Source organism: Aspergillus oryzae, chromosome 1 (genome assembly GCF_000184455.2).
Source record: "Aspergillus oryzae RIB40 DNA, chromosome 1".
NCBI classification, from domain to species: Eukaryota; Fungi; Ascomycota; class Eurotiomycetes; order Eurotiales; family Aspergillaceae; genus Aspergillus; species Aspergillus oryzae.
Genome location: NC_036435.1, coordinates 3,494,188 through 3,517,412, shown reverse-complemented (window position 1 = coordinate 3,517,412; position 23,225 = coordinate 3,494,188). Strand labels below are relative to the sequence as shown.

General features: G+C 48.3%; 5 protein-coding genes across 5 annotated transcripts; 2 read left to right on the top strand and 3 right to left on the bottom strand.

Moving 5' to 3' along the window:
• Positions 1 to 496: 496 nt before the first annotated feature.
• AO090005001097 (nonhemolytic phospholipases C family protein) lies at positions 497 to 2,829 on the top strand (the record flags this gene model as incomplete). The annotated part of the gene is made up of 7 exons (XM_023233231.1): positions 497 to 589; positions 651 to 733; positions 802 to 1,577; positions 1,632 to 1,742; positions 1,803 to 2,005; positions 2,068 to 2,637; positions 2,767 to 2,829. 7 exons carry the CDS (start codon positions 497 to 499, stop codon positions 2,827 to 2,829), a joined length of 1,899 nt encoding a protein of 632 aa, XP_023089224.1.
• Positions 2,830 to 2,956: 127 nt separating this feature from the next.
• Positions 2,957 to 6,925, top strand: AO090005001098 (putative choline kinase; the record flags this gene model as incomplete). The annotated part of the gene is made up of 5 exons (XM_023233224.1): positions 2,957 to 2,974; positions 4,762 to 5,471; positions 5,524 to 6,043; positions 6,096 to 6,239; positions 6,290 to 6,925. 5 exons carry the CDS (start codon positions 2,957 to 2,959, stop codon positions 6,923 to 6,925), a joined length of 2,028 nt encoding a protein of 675 aa, XP_023089225.1.
• A 265-nt stretch (positions 6,926 to 7,190) lies between these two features.
• Positions 7,191 to 8,263, bottom strand: AO090005001099 (putative 26S proteasome-associated ubiquitin C-terminal hydrolase; the record flags this gene model as incomplete). Its single annotated transcript, XM_001818022.3, has 3 exons — positions 7,191 to 7,989; positions 8,063 to 8,157; positions 8,222 to 8,263. The coding sequence occupies 3 exons, from the start codon at positions 8,261 to 8,263 to the stop codon at positions 7,191 to 7,193; spliced, it is 936 nt and encodes a 311-aa protein (XP_001818074.1).
• A 354-nt stretch (positions 8,264 to 8,617) lies between these two features.
• AO090005001100 (uncharacterized protein) lies at positions 8,618 to 9,398 on the bottom strand (the record flags this gene model as incomplete). The annotated part of the gene is made up of 2 exons (XM_001818023.3): positions 8,618 to 9,020; positions 9,076 to 9,398. 2 exons carry the CDS (start codon positions 9,396 to 9,398, stop codon positions 8,618 to 8,620), a joined length of 726 nt encoding a protein of 241 aa, XP_001818075.3.
• A 4,817-nt stretch (positions 9,399 to 14,215) lies between these two features.
• AO090005001102 (putative C6 transcription factor RosA-like) lies at positions 14,216 to 15,543 on the bottom strand (the record flags this gene model as incomplete). Its single annotated transcript, XM_001818024.3, has 2 exons — positions 14,216 to 15,299; positions 15,350 to 15,543. 2 exons carry the CDS (start codon positions 15,541 to 15,543, stop codon positions 14,216 to 14,218), a joined length of 1,278 nt encoding a protein of 425 aa, XP_001818076.3.
• Positions 15,544 to 23,225: the final 7,682 nt, after the last annotated feature.

Genomic DNA, 23,225 nt, shown 5'->3' with positions numbered 1-23,225 from the left:
AGCTCGCGGTAAATTAAATTGTCTTGAGATATGGCCCCATCGTACTCCATTGGTTGATGGTTAATCATCCAACCGAATGCAACACGTGCCTATCTCAATGTTCTAACCGAGGAGACCAACGAATACTAAACAACAACTCCGCATCATCTTGCATTCCCATTGCAACTGTGTCACGGTCTAGTCAGAAAGCTTGAATATCGGGTGGGTTATAATTTCCGCCATGATGAAACTTACCAATGGCGATGATGCGGCATCTCAATGGCTCGTCAAATCCGGTCTACAACGTGCATCACGTTTCCTCTGGTTGTTTCCTTGACTAATGCTGCATTTGTTGCATCGGCAGGAGCCGACAGGTGCGTATGTAACCTTCAAAGGTATATCTGTCGGCCATTACCAAGATGCTGTTGGGTCGAGTCTCTGGATTAACTCGACGCCTCTCTGCTCGTGTTCAAGATAGCACACCATTATGTCGATGCTCTTGGGTGTGACATTGGCCATGCTCCTTGGGAGCAGGCCTGCTCGTGCTGGTTCCTTGAAAGACATTGACCACGTAGTCATCTTCATGCAAGAGAATCGAAGCTGGAATAACGTATGTGCTGTCCACGTTCTAGACGTGCTCCCGCAGGACTATTGACTAATCTCTTGTGCAGTACTTTGGTACTATGGCAGGCGTTCGAGGCTTCAATGACCCCAACGTACAAGTGAATGATGATGGTTTATCCGTCTGGCATCAGTCAGTTTTAAGAGCACATGAATAGTTATAAGCTATAGATAATAGCTAACTCACTATTACGCGTATAGAAAGGTGGATCCCTCCATGTCCGAAAATGCAACGACCCTTCTCCCGTGGTATCTGGGATACAAAGGTGGAGACTGGAATGATGCCATCCAATGTATGGTAGCAGGAAGCAACGGGTATGAGGACAACCAAGCATCCCTCAATCACGACTTGAACAACAACTGGGCGCGGAACAACACGCCCTGGAGCTGGGGTTATCTCAAGCGAAACGACATCCCGGTCCAATTTGCCATTGCGGAGGGCTGGACTGCTGGAGATATGTACCAAGAGTCGCAGATCACATCTACTAACCCCAATCGCGTCACCTTGGTGAGCGGCTCTGTGAACATCCCAGGAAGCCCCCAGGCGTCGGACCAAGGGGGTCCTTACATAGACAACAACGAAACACCTGGGTGTGATACGGACAACATCAACTGCTATCCTCTCAAATGGAAAACTATCTTTGAGATTTACGAAGAGGCTGGGGTCTCATGGCAAGTGTACCAGGAGAAGAATAACTTCGATGACAACCCTCTGGCTTGGTTCCAGCAGTACCAGAATGCATCTGCATCATCACCTCTAGCCAAAAAGGGCCTGTCATACCTGGGTCTCGACGCATTCTATAAGGCTGCCGCTAATGGAAGTCTCCCGGAGGTCAGCTTCATCGTCGGTCCTGCCGAATTGTCAGAGCATCCACCCTACATGCCAAAGGACGGTGCATGGCTTCAGAAAAAGGTAGTGGATGCGGTGACGAAAAGCCCGAAGTACTCATCAACTCTGTTAATTATCAGTTATGACGGTAAGGGTGGCCTATCAACATCGACCTGTTCAAGCGGCGACTGACAACTTTTAGAAACGGGTGGTTTTGGGGATCACGTTGTCCCTTTTCACTCCCCGGAGGATACTCCAGGCGACTGGATGACAGACCCCTACGGAAAATTCGGAAAGATTTATGTCGGTCCAGGTGAGTTCTGCGATTTTTGGCAAAGAGACGACCACCGTGCTGATACCAGATGACCTATAGGCCTGAGAGTTCCTTTCTATATGATTTCTCCCTGGACACGGGGCAGCCGCGTCTTCACTGAGCACGCGGATCATAACTCACAGATCCTTTTCATCGAGCAATGGTTAAAGGCCAGAGGATATGAAAACGTTGAAACACCGGAAATGGTGCAGTGGCGCCGAGAACACATGTCAGACCTCGTGAGCGCGTTGGACCTGGACCACGTATGTTTGTAGAGAGCTCCCATTCATGTCAACAGGATGCAGTCTAACGCTTCTTCCATCAGCCTGATACCAACCTGCCCACTTTGCCGGATGCAGAGGAGCCAGCCACGCTCCTGGGCAACTACGTTGGTTCGTCCAACTGCCAAGCTAGTCATCCAACCCAGAGACCACCCGTACCATATGGCCAGCAAAGTAACGTCAGCGATGCCTTGTGGTTCGAGGAAGGGTACAAAGAGGTAGTAGGTTACCTAACTGAAGGTCGCTACTTGGTGTTTGAGAAATCTGGCTATGCTCTCACTAATGCGGGCAATGCCACCCGAATTAGTAGCAGCCGCACTGGCTCGGGCTACGGTGATAAGAAACAACGATGGGTGATCCATTACTCCGGTGGTCAACAGAGCGGGGTGTTTCACATCTCTAGTGCCCTAGATGGCAAATGGCTCGGACCAAAAGGCACACTATTGTCTAGCAACCGAGGTAGCCAGGCGGCGGACGTGAAAATCACTTTTGTTGGAAATGGCCAAGGGTATACATTGCAGTATGCTGACTCCACACCCATCGAGATAGACAGCAAAGGAGCGTTGACTCTGCAGAGACGCGAAGCATCTGAGGAGGGCTATAAGGTTTGGAGTGTAAGCTATCGCTAGGCTCTACCAAAACGGCGAGGGGTGGCGACAGATCTCAGCGTGATATATAATATCAGAAATAGCGAAGGTATCAATAACTGAGGAAGAATTGGGTTAGTATACAATAAGTTGCAGTACTTGGCATATGTCTGTAACCGCCGGAAGCTCCACACATATCGCTCTTCAGCACGTGTTTAAGAATAGTGCATGATTGTGTGATTTTTGCATTTGCACGCGTACCCAAAGATAAATTAAATGCATTATACGCTTTGAGGAGAATGGTGTCGTTTTCTGATTGGCGTGCTTGGCATTCTGCAAGGCAAACATGCCTCAGGCTGCCGGAGTCCGTGACCATTTCCCCTCCTTTAAGAAGTCGGGGTCCTTCCCCTCTCTCTTCCAACCTCATCCCAATACCTTTTTCTACTACTAGAACCACACATACTCCGGATGACCCAGTGCCCTTGCAACCTCCGGTCAAGTATGGCACGATTAATTGTTTTCCCTATGCGACAAATCTCCGTATGTATTGCTGGTGACAGCCTGAAGAATGACACAATATGGTTCTTAATAGGTAGCCAGGCATCGTGTACGATGATTACGATAGAAGTACTTGCTAATGACTGATCTGAGTTGACTGCTACTTTCTACTACTACATAGCTTTTTCTCTTCCCATGCGACTACTGCATCGTACCTGGAACCATACTTCCGAGCAGTGGGGACCCTATGCGACAAACTCTCAGAAGATATACTACTACTAGTCGGTCGGCTTATCTCGTTCAGTCTAGAGTACGGTTATCGCCGACTGGCTGCCACCTTATTATACTTTAAATCACAGACCCTTGGCCTGGAAGACAAGCAAACATGACGATGCTCTTCGACATCGTGATTGGTGATTGGTGTTTGCCCCCTTCCTTGGGACACAAGAATAATAACATAATAACATATACTTATCGACATAGTATATGGCGTTTTGTTGGTTTCTTCTCGCTTGAGATTTTGATTTTGCTGCCTGAGAAAATGCGGTGGGACATGTCACCTGAGGCACTAGGCCGTCCGCAGCAGTGCAGCACATGTCCCGTTCCCTTTTCTCACTCCTTCACTTGATAAGCCTTTTTTTCTTCGTTTCTTTTTGAATTTTTCTTTTTCGCCACTTATCTTTAGCCTGCATCATCATTGCATTTCTGATTCCATTCTCTCTCCTTCGCATCAACCATATCCTGCTACCCGTTGATTCACCAATATCACTATCATCTCGGTTTTTAGCATTCTTATCGCAAGTGGAAACTGTTGAGACAGAATCGCCGAGAGTTGGTTCATCCTATCGGGGACCCCACTTGGCGAACTAATCCACAATCTTTTTAGGGGTCCTCACTTCGCTCTCTGTCCACGTCGTCGAATCCGCAAGTTACCCAGTCTTTCTTCGCATTTCTATCTCTTGTGATCTTGACTGGCCCGAGTGTCTCCCCGTGGGCCACTCCAGGGAACCATATATAGCCGAAGTGTGACCAGCTTCCCCTCTCTAGGTGTGAAGCTTGGGCTACTCTCTGTCTCAGGGTCCATTTTGTTTGGCTCGAACTGTTGCGTGTCCGTGGATATGCCTTCCTTCACCGACCACAACGGGGACTCTGGTCCTGATATTGAAGGTAGGCAGAAGGTTTTTAACTTTGCGGTTACCCTTCCTTTCCCATCGTCCGATTGTAGTAGTAATAATTTCCCGAGGTTCTGCTCTCGGATCAGATGATCTCATGCCCACTGCGACTCAACAATCACCCCTGCTCCTCAAGCACCTTCTATTTTTGTACTTTCTAACTGGGGCCAATAATATCGTTATCCCTTGCGTCCTCTCGTTCTTCCCTTTCGTGCCGCAGCCTTGATTATTGATGGATTCTAATCAATTTTCAAAAGGATTTCAACCGATTTACGGTACCGGTCTTAGCATCACCTCACTGCAGAAGGCCCGTCACGCAAACGGCAATGGGAATACCGCAATTGCGCCCGACTCCAGAAAGCATCATCCTGCCATAAGCAAAAAGGCAACCGCACGCCCACCACTCTACCCCACAGCGCCATTAAGCAGTCAATCTAGTGCCATAAGCGAGTCAGGTGCACGGGATGAACAAGAAATGCAGAACGGCGAAGAAGATCCGCAGAATGCCCTTTTCCACCAGGTCTTGGAATGGCTTCAGCGTGAAAAATCTAAACGGAAATCTCCCAAAGTAAAAGCGCATGCACAACCAGATGGTTCGGGTAGCGATGGGGATGATGAGGATGATGAAGACGCTGGTAATGGGGATGGTGGCAACTCGGAGAGGACAACTTCCCATGGGGCCGACAATGTATTTGCCTTAGACAAGCTGGAGAAGATCCTCATCCAGTACGCTGCTTCACGCAGTGACGGCGCTGCGCCTGCTTATCCCGCTCGGCGGTCAACCCGCCGGCGTCATGTGAAGGGCCTACGGAGGGGTTCTGCCTCTGAATCTGATTACCTAGATGGCGACTCAGCTGCTCCCAGTGTTGATGCGACATTAGACAACTCTAAAACCCTCGCGTACAGCGGGGGTGGTGCCGAAGATGACGAGAATGAAGAAGGTGCAAATGCCAGGCGGGCCCTGGATCGGGAGGCTTGGTTTGTATTCAAAAGTGAGATACTGCGTATCACTCACACGCTACAACTCAAGGGGTGGCGGAAGCTGCCGATGGAACTCGCCAGTGATGTAGGAGTAGTTCGACTGAGCGGTGCGCTAACCAATGCTGTGTATGTGGTCACGCCGCCTCAGAATATCCCTCCCCCCAGGGCCGAAGATGGCTCTTACAGCCTCGTTCCCAGGAAGCCCCCACCGTAAGTGCTCTGGCGATATCTCAGAAACAGGCTCAATTTAACTCGCAACTAGGAAGCTGCTTCTGCGCATTTACGGGCCCCAGGTGGATCACCTCATCGACCGGGAAAACGAACTGCAGATTCTACGTCGTTTGGGGCGCAAGCACATCGGGCCCCGAGTGCTGGGAACTTTCAATAACGGCCGCTTCGAAGAGTTCTTCGAGGCCCGTCCTTTGACTCCAAAAGAACTGCGCGATCCCGGGACAATGAAGCAAATCGCAAAGCGTATGAGAGAGCTGCATGAGGGCATTGAGTTACTCGACAATGAGAGGGAGGGGGGACCGATGGTATTTAAGAACTGGGACAAATGGGTGGACCGCTGCGAACAAGTCACCAACTGGTTGGATAAGGAAATCCAGTCCAAGCACAATGATATTAAAGCAGTTGCAGAACCTTGGCGACGCCGAGGCTTTGTCTGCGGTGTTCCGTGGCCGACGTTCAGGAAAGCCGTCGACAGTTACCGAAACCACCTCATAAACAGCTATGGTGGCATGCAGGAGATCAAGCGGCAACTTGTCTTTGCCCATAATGATGTAAGTTTTGTCTTTTCTCCAGAGATCCTGTGGACCAAGGCTGACTATGCAGACTCAATATGGTAATCTTCTTCGAATGGAACCTAGTTCTGAGTCTCCTCTCCTTCGGCCGGAAAATGAGCACAAGCAGCTGGTTGTCATTGATTTCGAGTATGCATCCGCGAATCTCCCTGGATTTGAGTTCGCAAACCATTTTGTAAGTCCCTGGGTGCTGCAGATATCGTTTCTCTTTTGCTGACCAGATAGACCGAATGGTGCTACAATTATCACGACCCAGAAAGATCCTGGGCATGCAGTAGCAGAGACTTCCCCACCCTGGAGCAGCAACATCGCTTTATCAGTGCTTATTTAACACATCGACCTGGCTTGGCCGTGCGGTCATCTCCATCTATAACCCCACTCATGCAAGCAGGAGAACTTGCTAACATCACTTCACTCGCTCCTTTGGACCTGGACGCAGGACCTGATGTGGACCAACAGAGCTTGGTAGATGCTGAGAAGGCCCAGGAGGACCGGACGGAAGCGGAAATCCGATCACTAATCAAGCAGGCTCGGCTCTGGCGTGTGTTCAACTCAGCGCAGTGGGTGGCATGGGGAATAGTGCAAGCGAAGGTGCCCGGCATGGAAGAGGGCATCGCAGCCGATGCTGCGACAAATGGCCATCAAAACGGCGCCAATGGCACAGAATCCGAGGGGACTCCTTCAACAACCCCTCCACCGGATACTGATGTAGAGGAAACAGATGAATTTGATTATCTTGCTTATGCCCAAGACCGGGCCATGTTCTTCTGGGCAGATTTGTTATCATTAAACCTCGTTCGGGAGGAGGAATTGCCTGCAGCTTTGATTCAACACATTAAACCCCGCATTATCGACTACTAATACGGCCTGTCACATTCAAAGCAGGCACTCCCTAATTATTGGTGTCCAAACTGTCTTCAACATTCGGCAGTGCGGCGTTATTGATATGACTCACGATGTACATACATACACTAGCTTTGACAGCATTACGGGTTATGCCATGAATACCATCAAATTGATATTGCCTGGCCGTTATTATCGTGTACATCCAGTATATCACGTAAAGCACATAATCTAGAACGACCAAGAGGGTAACAAGAGAAGAAAAGACAGAAAGTAGATAGAATCACCGTCTCAATCTCCTCTCCGTCTCCCCTTTGGCCTTCTGAACCCACTCATCAAACTTCCCCTCCTTCTCCTTCATCCCAACGACCCCCTTCAAAACCTCCCCAATAAACCCAACAAAATTCGACCTCCGCAGAGTATTCTCCCAATCCCAAGCCCTCCTCTTCCTCTCCTCCCTCTCCAACATCTCCACATCCCCGATCTCCCTCGCCCTCATCCTCAAATCCCTCACAACAGCCATGAGATTAAACCTCGTCTCCCCCTCAGGATACCTCGCAATCCTCCTCTGCAAAACCCCAATCACCTTCTCCGGAAACCCCTCCGCATCACACTCCCCATGACTAATCGGATACGGTTGCAAACCATCCAATTCATACAACGTCCCATTCACCGCCGTATACCCAATAAAATGATACACATCTCCTTCCTCGTCTCTCGCGGTGCGCACCGTCTCATCGACAAACGGACTCGCCCGCGCAAACGCATTATGCGCCGTCCTCACCGTCTCGGAGTTCGAGAGCGCCTCACCGCGCAGATCCGCCGGGAACCCCGTCGTGAAGTCCTTGAAGGACCGGAGCTCATTTCCGATGTCGATGGGGTACGGCGTGGAAGAGGGACTGTCTTGGTTGAGGATTACGGAGAGGATGGCTTGCGTGCCGCAGGCGTTTTGGATTGTTTGGGCCGCGAAGAAGAGGTTCTCTGGCGCGGTTTTGTCGTACGTTCCGTCTATGGGGGCTTCGGGTGTTGTAGGGGTTTGGTCGCGGAGGTATTTGAAGAGGAAGATTACGCCGTAGACGGGGCTTTTTTGGGGTATTTCTTGTTAGTTATGGGGCCTGATGGTGGGTTTGGGGGTGAAGGTGGGAAGGTATGCACCTTAGTGAGCGGATGGTGTCGGCGTCTAGGGAGATGAGTTCTTCGAATTGGACGCCTTTTACGCCGAGGTTTTCGATTAGGGAGGTGAAGACGCCCTGGATTTTAGAGAGGGGTCTGTTAGTCTTAGTTGTGTTAAGGGTGGGTAGGTAGTAGGCGTACTTCGTCTGATTCGATTGTGCTCCAGCCGCCTGCGTCGGCCATTTTTGTTGAATTCTGAGGATTGGGTTTGTGTACTGTGTCTATTATATGGTGTAAGGTGTCTAATGAGCGACGCAGGATGAATGATTCAACGATTGTGTATATGTTGTTGGATGGAGCTTTTCAAACTGCTGATGACGATATCGCAGTTTGGGTTGTGGGTGTTTGTTTCACATGCAAACAAGCTCTGCGGAGCGTTCCTTAGTAAGGACCATATTGTGCCTGAGGCGACAAGAAGTGCTGTTCTTCTTTCGCGGTTCTAAATTCGGGGTATTACTAGCAATTGGGGTATATATCATAACTATGTACATGAATGGTAACACACATTAACATAAAAAATCATGAAAATTATGCAAATTACGCAAGCTCGACTTGGAACGAACGCTCGACCTTCATGCCCTGGTACAGCGGCGTGATGCTCTCTGTACTGACATTCTGCATCGACGGCTGACGACCGGTAATGGTCGTGGACATGCCATGGTATCCCCCGGTTGTGTCCGCCCAGTGATGTTTGTCACTATTATTAGCAACGCTCGACAATGGGTAGCTGTTCTCAGTGGGGCGTTTGCGACTGCGAGAGCCGGACGTCGTGTCGCGCAGGAAACGGAAAATTGGACGAAGGGTCGCAAGAGAGCTGGCGGTGATACCCACGCCAGTCTCGATATTCGAGCAAATTGACACCGCATGGGTGGCGTGCAAGAAGTCTGCATGTTTATAGGCGGATAGGTACGGTATGCGGACGATGACGGTAGCACCAGCACTATTGTAGGATTAGAGAGAAAGCTCAAGGCCTAGCCTTGACTAGGAATACTCACATGCAGCCCAAGCCCATGATTCCCGCTAGGGCAATCTTCGTCCGCCAATTCATTTGCAAATTCCAAATTATGAAGCACGGTAATAATCCGAGAACAAAATCGGCAATCGCAGCCACAACGCTGGCTGTATATGCTATCCCCACCAACGCATTGGGGTCGATACATTTGCCACTTTTTGTCAAGCGATTCCAGAAAAAGTCGACTGGGGTACATTCGAAGATGCTGACAAGGACAAACATCGTCCCGACAAGGAGTGTCAATGCGCTGATAGTGTACAGGATCACGGTGTGGATTTTGTTGGGAGTAATACGAAGAAGGGTCATGGCGATGGAAATCTTTGCGATAATGGCAGTAACTAGGTAAAAGTTCTGCCCAAGCCACCAGTACTACATGGTATGTTAGGCCATAAAGGGGATGGGGAGCTGATCAGTAAAAACGCACCAGTAAAGCGTATCGAAGGTAACCCGGCTTGTCCATAAACCAGGTCATCTGTTGTCCGAACCCGTACTTAGCACCAGCGAAAGTGCAGATGGCAAACGCCAAGTTGAAGATCTAGAAGTATTGCTACTATTAGTCACGATCCATGCTCGAATAATACCACCAGACTTACCATTGCCACCACCATTGTGGCGTCGTCCTTTCCGAATGCCCGCACAACACGCAACCGCACAAAACACCTCAAGCACATTGATATCAGAGATATTCCCACAGACACCGCGGTGGCGATGATGATCGATTTACTGCGGTAGTTCATTTTAACGACGATATGGTGGCGCCTTGAAATGAGCGACGAGACACCAAGGAGGGGCTTTTCCTAGCCCACGTCTTATACGCACATAAGACCAATTACAAAACTGCGGTCCACGGAGATTTCAGAAGATAGTGCGGTCGAGCGTCGACCTTATATGAGGTTGTCGTTCAGTAGAAGAAACGAAGGTCTGAGCGGCAATGACCCTGACTCAACCCTGGGGTCAAAATTTCATTAAGCTCGATGCAGAAACAAAGCATGGAGGGTGTTTAACTGCCATGTGGGCAGAGACAACTATAATGTGGGAAAGGGCGCAACCTTCCCTATTACCGGGCGGAGCTCTGAATAATGATCTGCAGGTAGTTAAGGTTTTTTTTTTTGAGCCTGCCTGGTAATTGGGTCTGGTGGGCTCCATGAACTAGCATTGGGTTCATGTAAGTATAAACCATGGTTTGGCACGGCCATTGGCGGATATCTCAGGCATGGACCACTAGGCGTAAATTCGGCACAATATCACCGGCATTGAAACTCAATCAGGCCAACTGATACAGATGTGGAGCACAGCGTGTGCCGGTAACCAGCAAAATCGGAGAAGTTCCGCCACCATGGATGAACGACAGGCAGTTACAAGTCATGGTGTAATCTGACATTGCATGCAACATATGGGAATCAGTATGCCAAGTGACTACTTTTGGTCTGCGATAGAAGGCAAACTGTATTGGTCATCAATAACTTCAAATATGAGGACTTGAAAAGCTTAGTACTTACTAATTATCAGATAGTGAGCGCACATGCCGGAAAGCCATGCGAGATCCACGCTCGCCTCCACCTGCCCGGAGTATCAAGGAGCTAGGGCAGCAGATCCCCCTTTTTGGCTTTTGGAGCACGAATAGCACGAACCCGATGGAGACGGTGCCCCTTATGCGTTCCTGTTTATAATGACTGATCAGGAACGTGCACGATGCCCAAAAAAGTGATCTATGATATGAGATCGACCACTATCGAAAGTCTGTGAGGAAATAAATGGTGATGTAATGTGGTGGTTCATTTTGCCTTCGCCCGAAAAACAGAGTATGGCTCACGTGGCTACGCTAACTGCCAATAGTCTGGAACCGGGGCAAGGGAAGATCTCATGTACCCCATAATGAAATCGCATATACGAGAATAACCCCTCAATTTGATTGATGACCAACGATTAACGCTGCTGGTTCCATGTCTAGCGGCAGAACAACACCACATTCAAGTGCCGAATGTCCTGCCCTTGGTAGTTTTTCACTTCATGGCATCTCCTGACTTGGTCCAGTTTCCCTTCTTCTAATACTCCCCTCACTCTCCACAGCCGCGCAATCTACTCCTCAGGGTCCTATTCTGTGTCGATCGGGCTCTCTACGAACCCCTCACACTGCATAATTGCAATCGCTTTGCCAGGGACTGCAAACTCATCTATCGAAGCCTCAAAGCACGGTGCTATCTAGATCGCAGTAGTAACTGCTAGCCGTCCGACCGAGATTAACACTCCACAAAGGCTCAATTTCGAGATACTCCGTTGTCAATATGCTATACCGATATCTTTCCGAGTGTCAAACGTGAAGACAGTACGCACGATCGTGTGCAAAGGGTTCTAGGGCCACAGGTCAATACCTCGAGAAGTGCAACCCAATGGTCCGAGATTATAATGGGGACAAGATCCTTCTTCTAAACTATTGGGTTCCCAGCAATACTTAGACGATCCGGCCAGATGGCCCACGTTTACGTCTGTAGAGCATGGGCTCCTTCTGCTGGTGACTTGGAGGTTGCCTCTGGACGATCAAGTAACTATTCTGGTACATATATATTTGTTTAACGATTCTAAAGTGAATCATTCAATGGCCTCTATTACATACTCAAGGTCTTGCGCTATTTTCATATACTCGCCACTTTTCATATAGTGCCCTCCCTCAAACTAAATGCTAGAGCAGATATTGAGAATTTCTATGAGGGCTCAACATGCTGGCAACCTACAATCTAAAAAGCATTTGGAGCGGGTGCCTCCCATTCAATGAGTGCCTTATCGACTATCACTCAGCATCACGATATGAATCGATTTGGTGACTTCTCCCAATAGTTCGAGCTTCTTATCCCTGAGAACACAGTCCCAGCTTAAGGCATACAGTCTCAGATCCAATTATCCAGGCTGACGCTTCCTGGGATTACATATATACAGAAAGTCCTCTGACACATTAGGTCGAGTCCTTATTTGGTCTGCATGTCACCCTCGGCATATACCTTCAGATCGATCCACCCTATATCGGGCAAATTTGCACATAGACACAGAAGCTAACAGGGTGCGGTGCACGTGTATGGAGCAGTCATGCAGCGAGAACAAGATATCTTGAAGTACCAGTTTCCCATATCCTCAGGCAGGAAACTCCTCGTTTCTCTAGAGCTCTCTGTTGGTCTAAGACAGCCCATGCCTGGTTTGCCACATTTAACACACTGCCATAATCGAGACTTACAGTCGATGCACTATGTGGGAAAGACATAGCTCCATCAAGTATTCTAGTATATTCGAAACGTAGCAGGATTGATCTTTACGGGCTTGTTCTGAGCAAATTGAACTTGTGCTCGAGTAAGATACATACTTGACCAAGAAAACGATCTTCCATTCGTAGAGGACGCCGGAGACACTTCGAGATTATTAGATGTGTGAAGGGCACACCGTCTTTAAAGTACCGATCGCATCGGGACAATGATGATACTCGATTCGATGTTCTAGCATCTCTCAGCCATGGCGAGATAACTATTTCCTGCACCGGGAGAGTACAACTAGTAAATCCCTATACTCTCCTATACTTTTCAAATGTACTCTTTATGAGAACTCACCGCAAAAAGCAACCTCCCCCACCATTCAATCTACATAGAGAAAACAATAACGACCAGCCACAAGACAAAGCATAAAATCCCCATACATCAACAACACCACACCAAACCACACCACCAAAGTAGAAAAGAAACCAAACCAACCCTACCACCCACATTATATACCACCAACCCTCCACTCCAAACCCATCATCATAAACACCACAACCCAAACCACAAAAACCACCACCAAAATAAACCCCATATCCCACACTAACCACAAACCCTATAACAACAACCAATATAGCCCTACCTAGCCCCTACCAAAGTAACCCAAGTGCAAGGCCGCCCCACGCGCTTCCTTCCTTCCCCAAAGTCAAAGCTAGCTAAAATCTCCTAGCCTCATCCACCCGCATCGATCTGTCTACCGAATACGAGCCCATCCAAAACAAGTTTAGTCCGGGCCCTTCTTTTCCACCTATGCATCATGCCGATCATCATCATTGTGTCGGTGACGGCTTGAGGTGTGTATTTTGCTTGTCGTCGAATGAGAATGCAGATATGGGAAAGGTAAATTGCAGGTTGTTTGGGTTAGAGTTTTGGTGTGTACTGTGTAGTGGTAGGTTGGCTATATATATCTTTTGACTTTGGGTTTTGGTACTGGGGTTTTTTTGGGGGGGGGGGGGGGTCTTGATGGTGTTGTATGTATGGTATTGTATGGCATAGTATCTATGGATTTATTTTGTCTAATTTGTGTGCTTAGGAGTATGTGTGTAGATGGGTTTGTCTGGATGGTGGGTGTGGAGGCGCTGTCTTGTTTCTGTGGTGGCTTTTTTATTTGTTTGTTGATTGTTAGGTATTGTGACTTGGTACTTGGGGATCGGCGGGTATAGTACTGTACATTCCTGAGACCCTTACTTTAGATTTGACTAAATATGCGGGATTCTAAATTTATCCCGACCTCGTGGTATTGACATAATCCCCTTTTTTCTGTTACTTCGTGCAGGTATTGTACAGGTCATGTCTGTAGGTTGCCGATCAGCTCCAGTTGAATGAAACTCAACAATTTCATGATCTCATGCCCTCCCTGATGGCCTCGTTTCGTCTCGTTGCTATTAATAGATGACCTGGTGAAACCTTACAGGACGGAAGCAAGATGATCGGGGATAGTTTGTCATATCATTATACATGGTAATTATCTCAAAGCGAACGCCAAACGGGTATATGATTTTGATATCCATATCAATCCATGCTCTCATGTAGCCTCATTCTGTCCTGGTGTTCCTGTATCGCTGCAGCATATCGCAGGATCGTAACGAATGTCAGGCATGCAAAAATCCAAAATAATGTGCACTAAATGCAACAATAGTGAAATGAAAAACCCCCATTCAAAATATAAGAGTACCAGCCCTTCTATCCATCCAACCCCATGTGAGATCCAAGCTCAAGTCCATATGCCGTGTAAATAGAATGAAAAGTTGGTTAAGGGTATATAGGGATTTTTCTTTTTTTGTTTCTTTTTTCTTTTCTTTCCAGTCGACCATCTTTCCATCTTCAGGTGCAGATACTTCCTGTCCAGCACGGCTCCGCAGTGCTATATCCTCCCACGATTTGTTGAGGCTCACCGTAGAGATCCACGTTCAGTCCGACAGTTCCGTCCACTCGCGATAGCTCCCCGCAAACCATATCATCCACATATGGTGGTGGATATGTGGGCGACTGATGGAGCGAGCCGGTATGGCTGTACTCACACAGTTCTTCTCGTGGGTCGGAGAGCAAACTTGGAGACGGTGGGTAAAGACTCTGGGCGCCTGGTGCTGTGACGTAGGTTCCATTTACATCGAATGGAGAACTAGCGATCGTCACGGCTGGGGGAGACTGGAGCAGCGGGGTGTAAGGTGCGCATGTAGCGGTAGAGGAAGGAGAGGATGATGACGCCAGAGTGTAATCTTGCATAGAATGGTAAGGACTCGCGGGAGACGGCGAGTAGTCGAGGGAGGTCCGCGGCGACCACTGAAGGCGGCTTTTATATTGGGCGACGATATGTCGAGGTAATTCCATAATGGTCGAGGCTAACTGGAGATCTGGGTTGTACGGCTCCGACATGCTCCTAGTAATAATGATTCGATAGATGTCTTCGATGGGGCCGACGGATAGCGGGCCGAGGTATGCGCCTCCTAGGTCAGGGAACAAACTATCCAAAACCACGCCAATACCAAAGAATTGAGCCAAAATGGCGAGGGCTCCTAGGTCTGCGTCTCCACCTCGGAGCATGGCCGGGGGAAGCCAAAAGAGCCACCTTCGCAGGGGCTGCATGCGCTCAAAGGCCTGTTCCGGAGTTAAGGACAGAAGATCTCGCCTGAAATGGCGTACGAATTCAAGGAGTTCTCCGATCCGACGGTAGTGTTCGGGGTTGTGAGCAACGCGCTTCTGGACGTTCTGAAGGGCTATGGTCGTTTGGTCGAGGCTAACAAGGTCCTCATCTTGGAACTGGTAGCCCGTCATCATTGGGGTATTAGTACATCCCAAGTACCTTTGGTTCTCCAGGTACATGGCTAGTTCGGATTCGTGTTTCCAGATCGGATGCATTGAGTTCAGAACGGTTGTGAGTCCCTGTTGCAGGGACGCCCAGCTATGCCTAGAAAGCTATTAGTATTACAACGTAACCGGCTTCATAAAATTACATACCATTCCGAAGCCTGCCAGGAAAGGAGGATGGAGGCTGCGAGGATAGCATCACAGTTGCCTTTCGAGAAAGTACCGATAGCCTTGTGCAAGCCCTGAATCGCAACCCCCCTGTGGTGATAGGCGAGCTGTTTAGTTTCCTTATTTCGCGTGATCCAGGCCAAATGTGACGCCGACAAAGTAAGGATGGAACTCATGACAAAGTCATTGGTAATCGCTATGTTGAGGAATCTGTCGGATGTTAGTACCCCACTCACAAAACAAGACCCGGCCTTTGCGCTTACGTTGGCATCTTCTGCGCCCAGATCGTGGAGTTACTAAAGCCACGACGATGTAGGTCGATGGATAATCCGATAATGTGGTGGATTAAACGAAGATCGGTTCGCGAGAGTTTGCTCCAACAACTGCGTGGGTACTGTACCAGCTCTGGGAACGGAGGCACACCCGTGATGTGCCAATTCTTGATTTCCGTCTCGATTTCGGCGGACATGAGAAGATCAGGGATTTTGCGGGTGTTAGATGATTCGTCGTGGACGGTAGCGACATCCATGTAGTCGCAGCGACAGTTATGTTTGGTACAATTCCGGCTACTCTGTCCGTCAGCCACAGCACATTTGCACAATATGCCCATGTAGTATACGCGTACCATTGTGGAAAACTCTCATCGCAACGAATATGTCGTCTCTTACATGTTTTGCAGCCGAAACGGGACTTGGTATGGCTCTTGCGAGGAGGGCCACCACCGGGACCGGCCATATTGTCTGGATACAGGAAAAACGCAAGACAATGTAATGGTCTCAATGGAAACAAACAGGGCTACCCACTCGGCAGCCAAAGGATGTGTAGAAGGCGTAGCACAACACAACACTGCGTAATAAGGCAGTGGGTAAGGGTCGAATGACAACAAGAGGAAGTCTTCTCGGGTTATGTATCGAAAGGTAAACGGGGGAAAGAGGGGAAGGCAGAGGAGAGATGCAGGTATATAGCAGTACTAATAGCCAAGCCTAGAGATGCAGACTCCAAAAATAACCTCGAGCCTCAGCCCCGGGTGGAGGAAGAAACGAGGAACGAGATGAAGAATGTCCGCACGTGGGGAATACGAGAAAACGGCAAGGGAGGGGAATTGGGCTGTTTTGTTTTGACGAATATTTTGACAGGAACAAGAGGAGTTGAAAGGATTATAAGAGGTGGAGGGTTATAATTAAGTCACAGTCAGGGCCAGTAGGCTAATAGTCCAGGAATGCATGCAGCCTTTGGAGCTGAGGGACCACTCATAATAAGGTAAGGAAGATCAGACAGAAGAGAAAAAAAAAAGACGAGGAAAAAATAATTAAACTAAAAGGAAATAAAAAGAATAAATGTTTAATTTAAATCAGAGAAATATTAAATAAATAAAAAAAAGAAAGAAACTTGAGAAAGTAGGGGACTAGTCAAATCTCTGGGGATGCGTTCCAAACGCCACGAGACGGCCGGTCAGATGCTGATCTCTTGAGAATGTAGTAGTAATAAGAAAAAGTAAGAGAAGAAAAAGTAAATGCAGACTGTTCAAGGATACCTTCAGTAGATGATGTGGGGATGGGGAAAATTGAAAAGACAAGAGATGAGAGGTGGAGGGGAGAAGTAAGTATGGACTATAACCACAATAGGAGCCCGAAGCGTATTATTATTAGTAGTTGGATGGATTAAAGACCGAGGATTCCTGAAAATCATGGTTTTGAGCCTCTTCCCGTCAGTTTCCCTTTTGGATCTCTCAATCTGAAAAAAGAAAAAGAGATAAAATTAAAGGGAAGAGGAAAATACAGAATAGTCAATTAAAAAAAAAAAATCTATTAAAAAAAGATGGGAAAAAAAAAAGGATAGGCAGGATTAACGTGTGTATGGAGTACATACAGTTAGCACCTAACTTAGTACCGACAGGGAATGTGAGGCCTGGATTAACCCCCATTCAAGGAGGGTTACTTTGGACGGCAGCGTGGCTGCCCATGAGTTTCATTAGTCACATTGTTCGGGCGAGGACCACATGGCAGCACCACCACCAGGATTATTTCCATTCTCATGCCTCCCCTGCTACTGTCTATTCCGGAAATTGCTAAGTCTCCTTCCTGGCGGGTTCCATCTCGAAAAGATCCGAAGGAATTCTTCCCCTTCCACTGCATTCCTTTGCTTCTACGTTGCCCCTTCATCTCAGGTTAATTTGGTCCCAAATGAAAAAGTTGGGGCCAAAAGGGTAATCAATCCCCATAGCCCAAGTGGGTGGGACGCGAGTCACGCCAAGTCAGATTTCTGTAAGGATGTTGAGTCTAAGCCTCTCTACCAAATATGCTTGAACTCTAGTCACGGGAATCGTCCGATACCAAATAGGCAACTATCGATGGGAAAGGAAGAAATAATCGGGAGAAGAACAAAAAGTAAAACAAAAGAGAGAGAGAAAGAAAAAAAGAAAGAAAGAAGAGGCGAGCGCCGAGACTGGGACGGATGTAGAAACACCTTGGATGTGGCGTATCTAAGCATGTTCATGGTCCAGAAACCATGTGTGGACAACGGAAGCCAGGCCTCATCGTTCAAATCGATCCTCTGGGTGACAAGTCTGGTCATAGAATGGGGTAAAGTCTGGACAGGGTCTGCGGAAATCCATTACCATAGCTTAGGTTAGGTTGACCCAAAGAATCAACCTGACGGATGGGGTTGGCCGACAAACCACCTGATTGGGTAAATCTGTGGTGGGGAAGTCTTTTTTTTCGTCGTTTTTTCTTGTTCGTCTACGGCCATTTGATATTCTCCATCTTTGACCCAGACCGAACAGTATTGTGGTTGTCTAAGGTTCTCACCCACTCACTCAATCTTGGGCAGTAGGTTTTCGATGACACACAGTGGGTAGACGGGTCTGTCATTGATTGGCGTCAGATTAAAGTCGCTAATCACATGGTTTTCATTACTTAACGATCGGATTTTGTTTACCCTCAAATGTCCGATCCCAGGGGTAGCTTGACTCTCTGTCAACGACCAGACACCCTGTCCTGGAACCATGTGGGCGTTGTTATTTTCCTTCTGAACCTCTCATTCCCTGTCTATTTTCCGTTCTGGACAACGTATGTATTGGATAACGTCGAACCGATAGCCCCTCTTACTGTATAAGTGTAACATCATGATGATCGCCTGCTTTGACTCAAAGGGACCCTTGTCCCGTTACTAGAACTTGGAGATCGTCAACCAACAACCTTGCCCTATGACCGATATGGTTATATCCAACGAACATCCACTCTTAAAGAAGTACAAAAAAAAAGAAAAGAAAAGAAAATTCAAAAATAACCCCAATCATCCTTGGAGGCTCGAGGAAGGTACCGGTGAGAAAAGGGGAAGATAATCCATCTATTATTGGATGCGCTACGCTACACCTGCACAATTGCTTTTTGGCGTCGCTTCCGCGCTAGCAGGGGATTCAAAGAGTTATATTGCTTTTTCATCCTGATGCCTCGTGGACGTAGTCCAATTCAAACAGACGTCACCAACAAATGAATCCCGCGGATCCGTCCGCATAAGGAATGTTGATATGATGTAGCGAACGATTGCCTCGCCAGGCGGACTAAGCGCACCGTTCATGGTGCCTGGAAATCACCAGAAAACTAGGGGAAAACTTTAGCACCCCGCTAGGGGAGATGCTGCCTATAGTTCCTCCACGACTCTATAGCGTCACGATGGATGGTTTCCTACCCCTGATGATGGGGTAGATAGCGCGCAACTTTCATGTACTGTTTGCAGAGTCTCTTGCAATGCGCCGTTTTTATCCGACGCTAGGGGATGCACGTTTGTATTGCCGGTATCAAGCGGAGCTCGATACATAAGAACCGTAAAAACACACACGGTCTAAATTCGGGAATAGCAACCGACTCTCTCGGTCAATACTCCAATCAGTAACGGAGGGGTACTTCGGCCGAGGGCTTCTCAACCTTTCCCTCATGACCATTAGAAAACCTGTCTGACGGGTCTCCCAAGTATCTTTACACACGGACACCCATGGAGAGAATAAGCGATCATACAGCCAAGCCACTAAGGCACCGAATCACCTGTCCAGGGTCACTGCGTATGCAGCTAAGATTTAGTTCCTCCAACTAAGATTTAGATCGAGGCTGCAAACCTTCTACGGACAAGGCACGGAGCACTGTCGAACGAGAAGCCTCTCCTCTCTGGCGGACTGGCCCAAACGTTGAACTTGTTTTCATTCTTCGACAAATCCGGTAACCTCCTGCACCCAAGATAGCCTAAACTAGTAATGCTTGCGGCTGAGCCACGGGCGACCAGTGGGGCAGTGAGCCCTACGACCGTGTGTGAAGATGACCTCGCCCGCTGTCCCGGGATGGCGGGTTTTGAGTTCCCTCGGATGGTGTTACCGTGGATGAAGTGCATGGCCATACTGGGGGCAACTTGAATGACCTGTGACAGCCTTGATGAGAAGAGGAGGGGAGAGTAGCACAGTTTCAGCCTTGATGGAGGGCAAAACCCGTGTGTTACGCATTCCCAGATGAAACAGAACTCGTCAGTCCGATCCACGTCAGTTCGCTAATTTTAAACGTATCAGGAAACCGGTAAGGAGCTCCCATCTTATCAGAGAAGAAATTAAAAGAAAAAATAAAAAAGATAGGGGGTGGGCTAAAGTGAAAAGCCATCAAATGCTAACGCGAAACCACCTTGAACTAAATTAAGAGCTAAACGCGAATCGTTGTGAAACTCTCTTTCGGTTCCAATCTGATTGGATCAACAGAGGGCCCTGAAGGAGGATTTCCAGATAAGGTAAATGCCCTAGAACGCTAAGCGGACGAGGTTAATGAAGGCTTCTAACTTATAGGGAGAAAAACCCTTCGGGGGCTGCGGTCCGGGTCCACGGTCGCGGGCGACCGAGATTAAGAATCAGCGATCAGTTAATCCTGCCCGCTTATTGGCTGGGTCGGATAAGGTAGGGGATACTTTAATTCTCGACCTTTCGGGCAATGTCCTGCTGAAAGCCTCGACAATTGTTGACGATGACGGCATTTCTAGGCTCACCCTCGACCTGCATCAATCGAGGAGTGTGCATGCATTGGAAAGTGTGTAACACAAAAGCCTCATGCCACGTTTTTATTTTTTGATCTTTGAGGAAGAAAAATCCCTTGAGTAGAGACTAATGGATGCTTGTTCCCTGTCAATGATGCTAGAGCTTTGAGGTCTTGGCAGTATAGGACGTATCCCATTTGTCCGGACAGCTGGAGACAAGCCCATTTGTGCATTCTTGGTCACTATCCCATAGATGGAATTAGTCGCGCCCTAACGGCTTTTTCAACCAGAGCCACCACCAGATTCCCGCCAAGGTTGCCAAGGACGTGTGCATCCCAGGTAGCTGGGAGACGAGACTATCCACAATTCAAGACCTTCATCTGGTTAGAATTCGACAGAGAAAAGAGACTGGGAGAGAGAAAGAGAAGAATTGGGAACGGACTAAACTGACCTTCCCCCAAGTCCCGCTAACCAAATCCCGTAAGAAACGGACAATACCGACCCGTCAGACGGGAGACGACCAATGACAAGTCCCGAGCCATTCTCCGCATTCGATAGACTGCCCCAGGATGGTCAAGTCTCGTGATTGGCAAATGGGAAGTTACTCCGTCACGCCCCCCTTGGCAGTTTTCTTAGGGCCAAGCAGCCCGTCGCGAGATGTCACCTAATGTGGTTAGGTGTGTTCCAGACCCAGGTCACCGCTTTTTAATTCAGAAAAGCGTTAGGGTTGGTCAACTTTGTTTAGCTTCGGCGTAACTTTATTCGCTTTTTGCCCATCATCACTATTGATCGGATGCTCATTAGGCCATCATATTAGACTACGACTACAACTTTGATGGCTTGGAGACAGGTCATGCTCATGTTTGCCTATCGAGCTCCCCCAACGAAGCTCTGACAGTGGTGACTCACCTTACACAGGCATCTTGCACGCCATGTGGACTGATATTAACCAGCCACTGGTGGGGACTTTTTCAACGATGGACGATGTACCTTTTTTTTTATTGAGTTACGCTCTCGCTTCGCCATGTCAGAAACCCTATCTAGAATACCTGTATACTCAATAGAGGAGTAAAATGCGACCAAAGTTAAAATCTCCTGCTGATCTGTCGTTCAGCCGTCTCGTCTGTCAATGATACACTCAAATGACAACAGCTGGTTGGGTGTACCTCGAGCTACAGTGGGTATGCGTCAAGCATAGATACATTGGTACTGTACATGCTCCAGAAGGCCCAATGTACATACAGCCAATCCTGGTAACCGTCACGCATCCCAGATGTCGTCCTGCACTGTTACTGTGACAGTGGTCGATATATCAATACCACTCCATGTATGGAGTACATACCGGCCCCACTCAGAGGACGTCAAACCAACGCTTAAACTATCAGCTTCTGGACTAGTTGTCAATAGCAGAGGGAGAGGAATAACACCTAGTCTTGTCTGCTGGCTTATGAATCAGGCGTGCAAGGACCTGATTTGAACATTGACTCACCCTTCCCTGAGTAACCATTCCTATCCTATCATAGCGCCATCAGGCGTTGTCTATGAGGTAAGCTCGCTGAAGCCCGGGCCTGGGTCTTGATATCACCGGGCACCTCTACATCGGTGTCTACCTATAACGTTCCTCCTTCCTGATCACCATACCTCAGGTATCGAACCGACAAAATGTCAAAATCGATTAATAATATGAGGCATGACCTCACACCTCCCCAATGAACCAAGGTCAATGCAGAACCCTATCTGTAAGAGAACCGTGACAAAAATAGTAAAAAGGGCTAATTTGGACGGAAGGTCCTGCCCCAGGAAAAAAAGGTCACCTTACCCGACAGATAGAACCAGATTGGGCCTTAGGCCAGAAAGCTAGTACCAAAAGCTGGGTACATCTTAATCTTGCCTCCTCTCTCCACCAATCTTATCATGACTTCGACATGGTCAGAAGTCCCTCCGCACCATACCCAATACAGCTTTATTCACGACGAACGCATTCTGCCCTGTCGTATGATCTGATTGGCCCCGCCTGCCACCAACAACAACCCGTTCCAGTCGCCCATTGCCAAGCCCCGTACCCTAATTTCCATTATTAGCCACCAGAGCCTACTATACTAAGTAATCCTTACTAACTACCTACGTAGTAGTAGATTCAAGATTGTCAACATCCAATTCCCCAACGGATATAGTATCCTGCCTCCGATCTACAACGGAGTCCTCCCCCTTCCTTTACCGGAGTTCGACTCCCTCGACCCTCCGTGCGGGCGGGACTTTCCGTTGCATACTTTACCTAGATCAGTTTCATCTCGCGAAGGTTTCAGATAGACCAAGTAGATCTCTGGTCTCTGGTAGGTGGGAAGCGAGATTAAACAGAAAACCCTTCTCCATTGATACGTTCCTCACTTTCTCTCCGCGGAGACCACCCTGCCGTCTCGTGCATGCATGCTAACTTAAGGGTCCTTAACGACCATGAACCGGTGGTTCTTGGCTCTGGGGGCGGAAAATGGAGAGATTGGCATTGCAGGCTGAGCCATCAGATGCAGGTTCAACGAGGTACATACCTATACTTAGCAACCCGTGTCCCTTATGAAGGATGGTCATTTCCTTTTCAAATGAGGATTTGCGCCCTTGATGATCAAGTTAGATTTCCTTGGCGCTGCCTTTTTGACTCGATCTGAACCCGTAGTGTGGTGTGTTTGTGATTGTGTTACCGTCGCAGGCGCATGGGAAACTTCATAAGGCGTGGGACATGGAGGGTTAGTCTACTGGCCGGCACGCCTCCCCCACTCCTCAGGGCGCATGGACTTGCATGCGAATGTTGCTATATTTGGACCCCTGATTCTGGTATTCTTGGAGGTGGTTATTG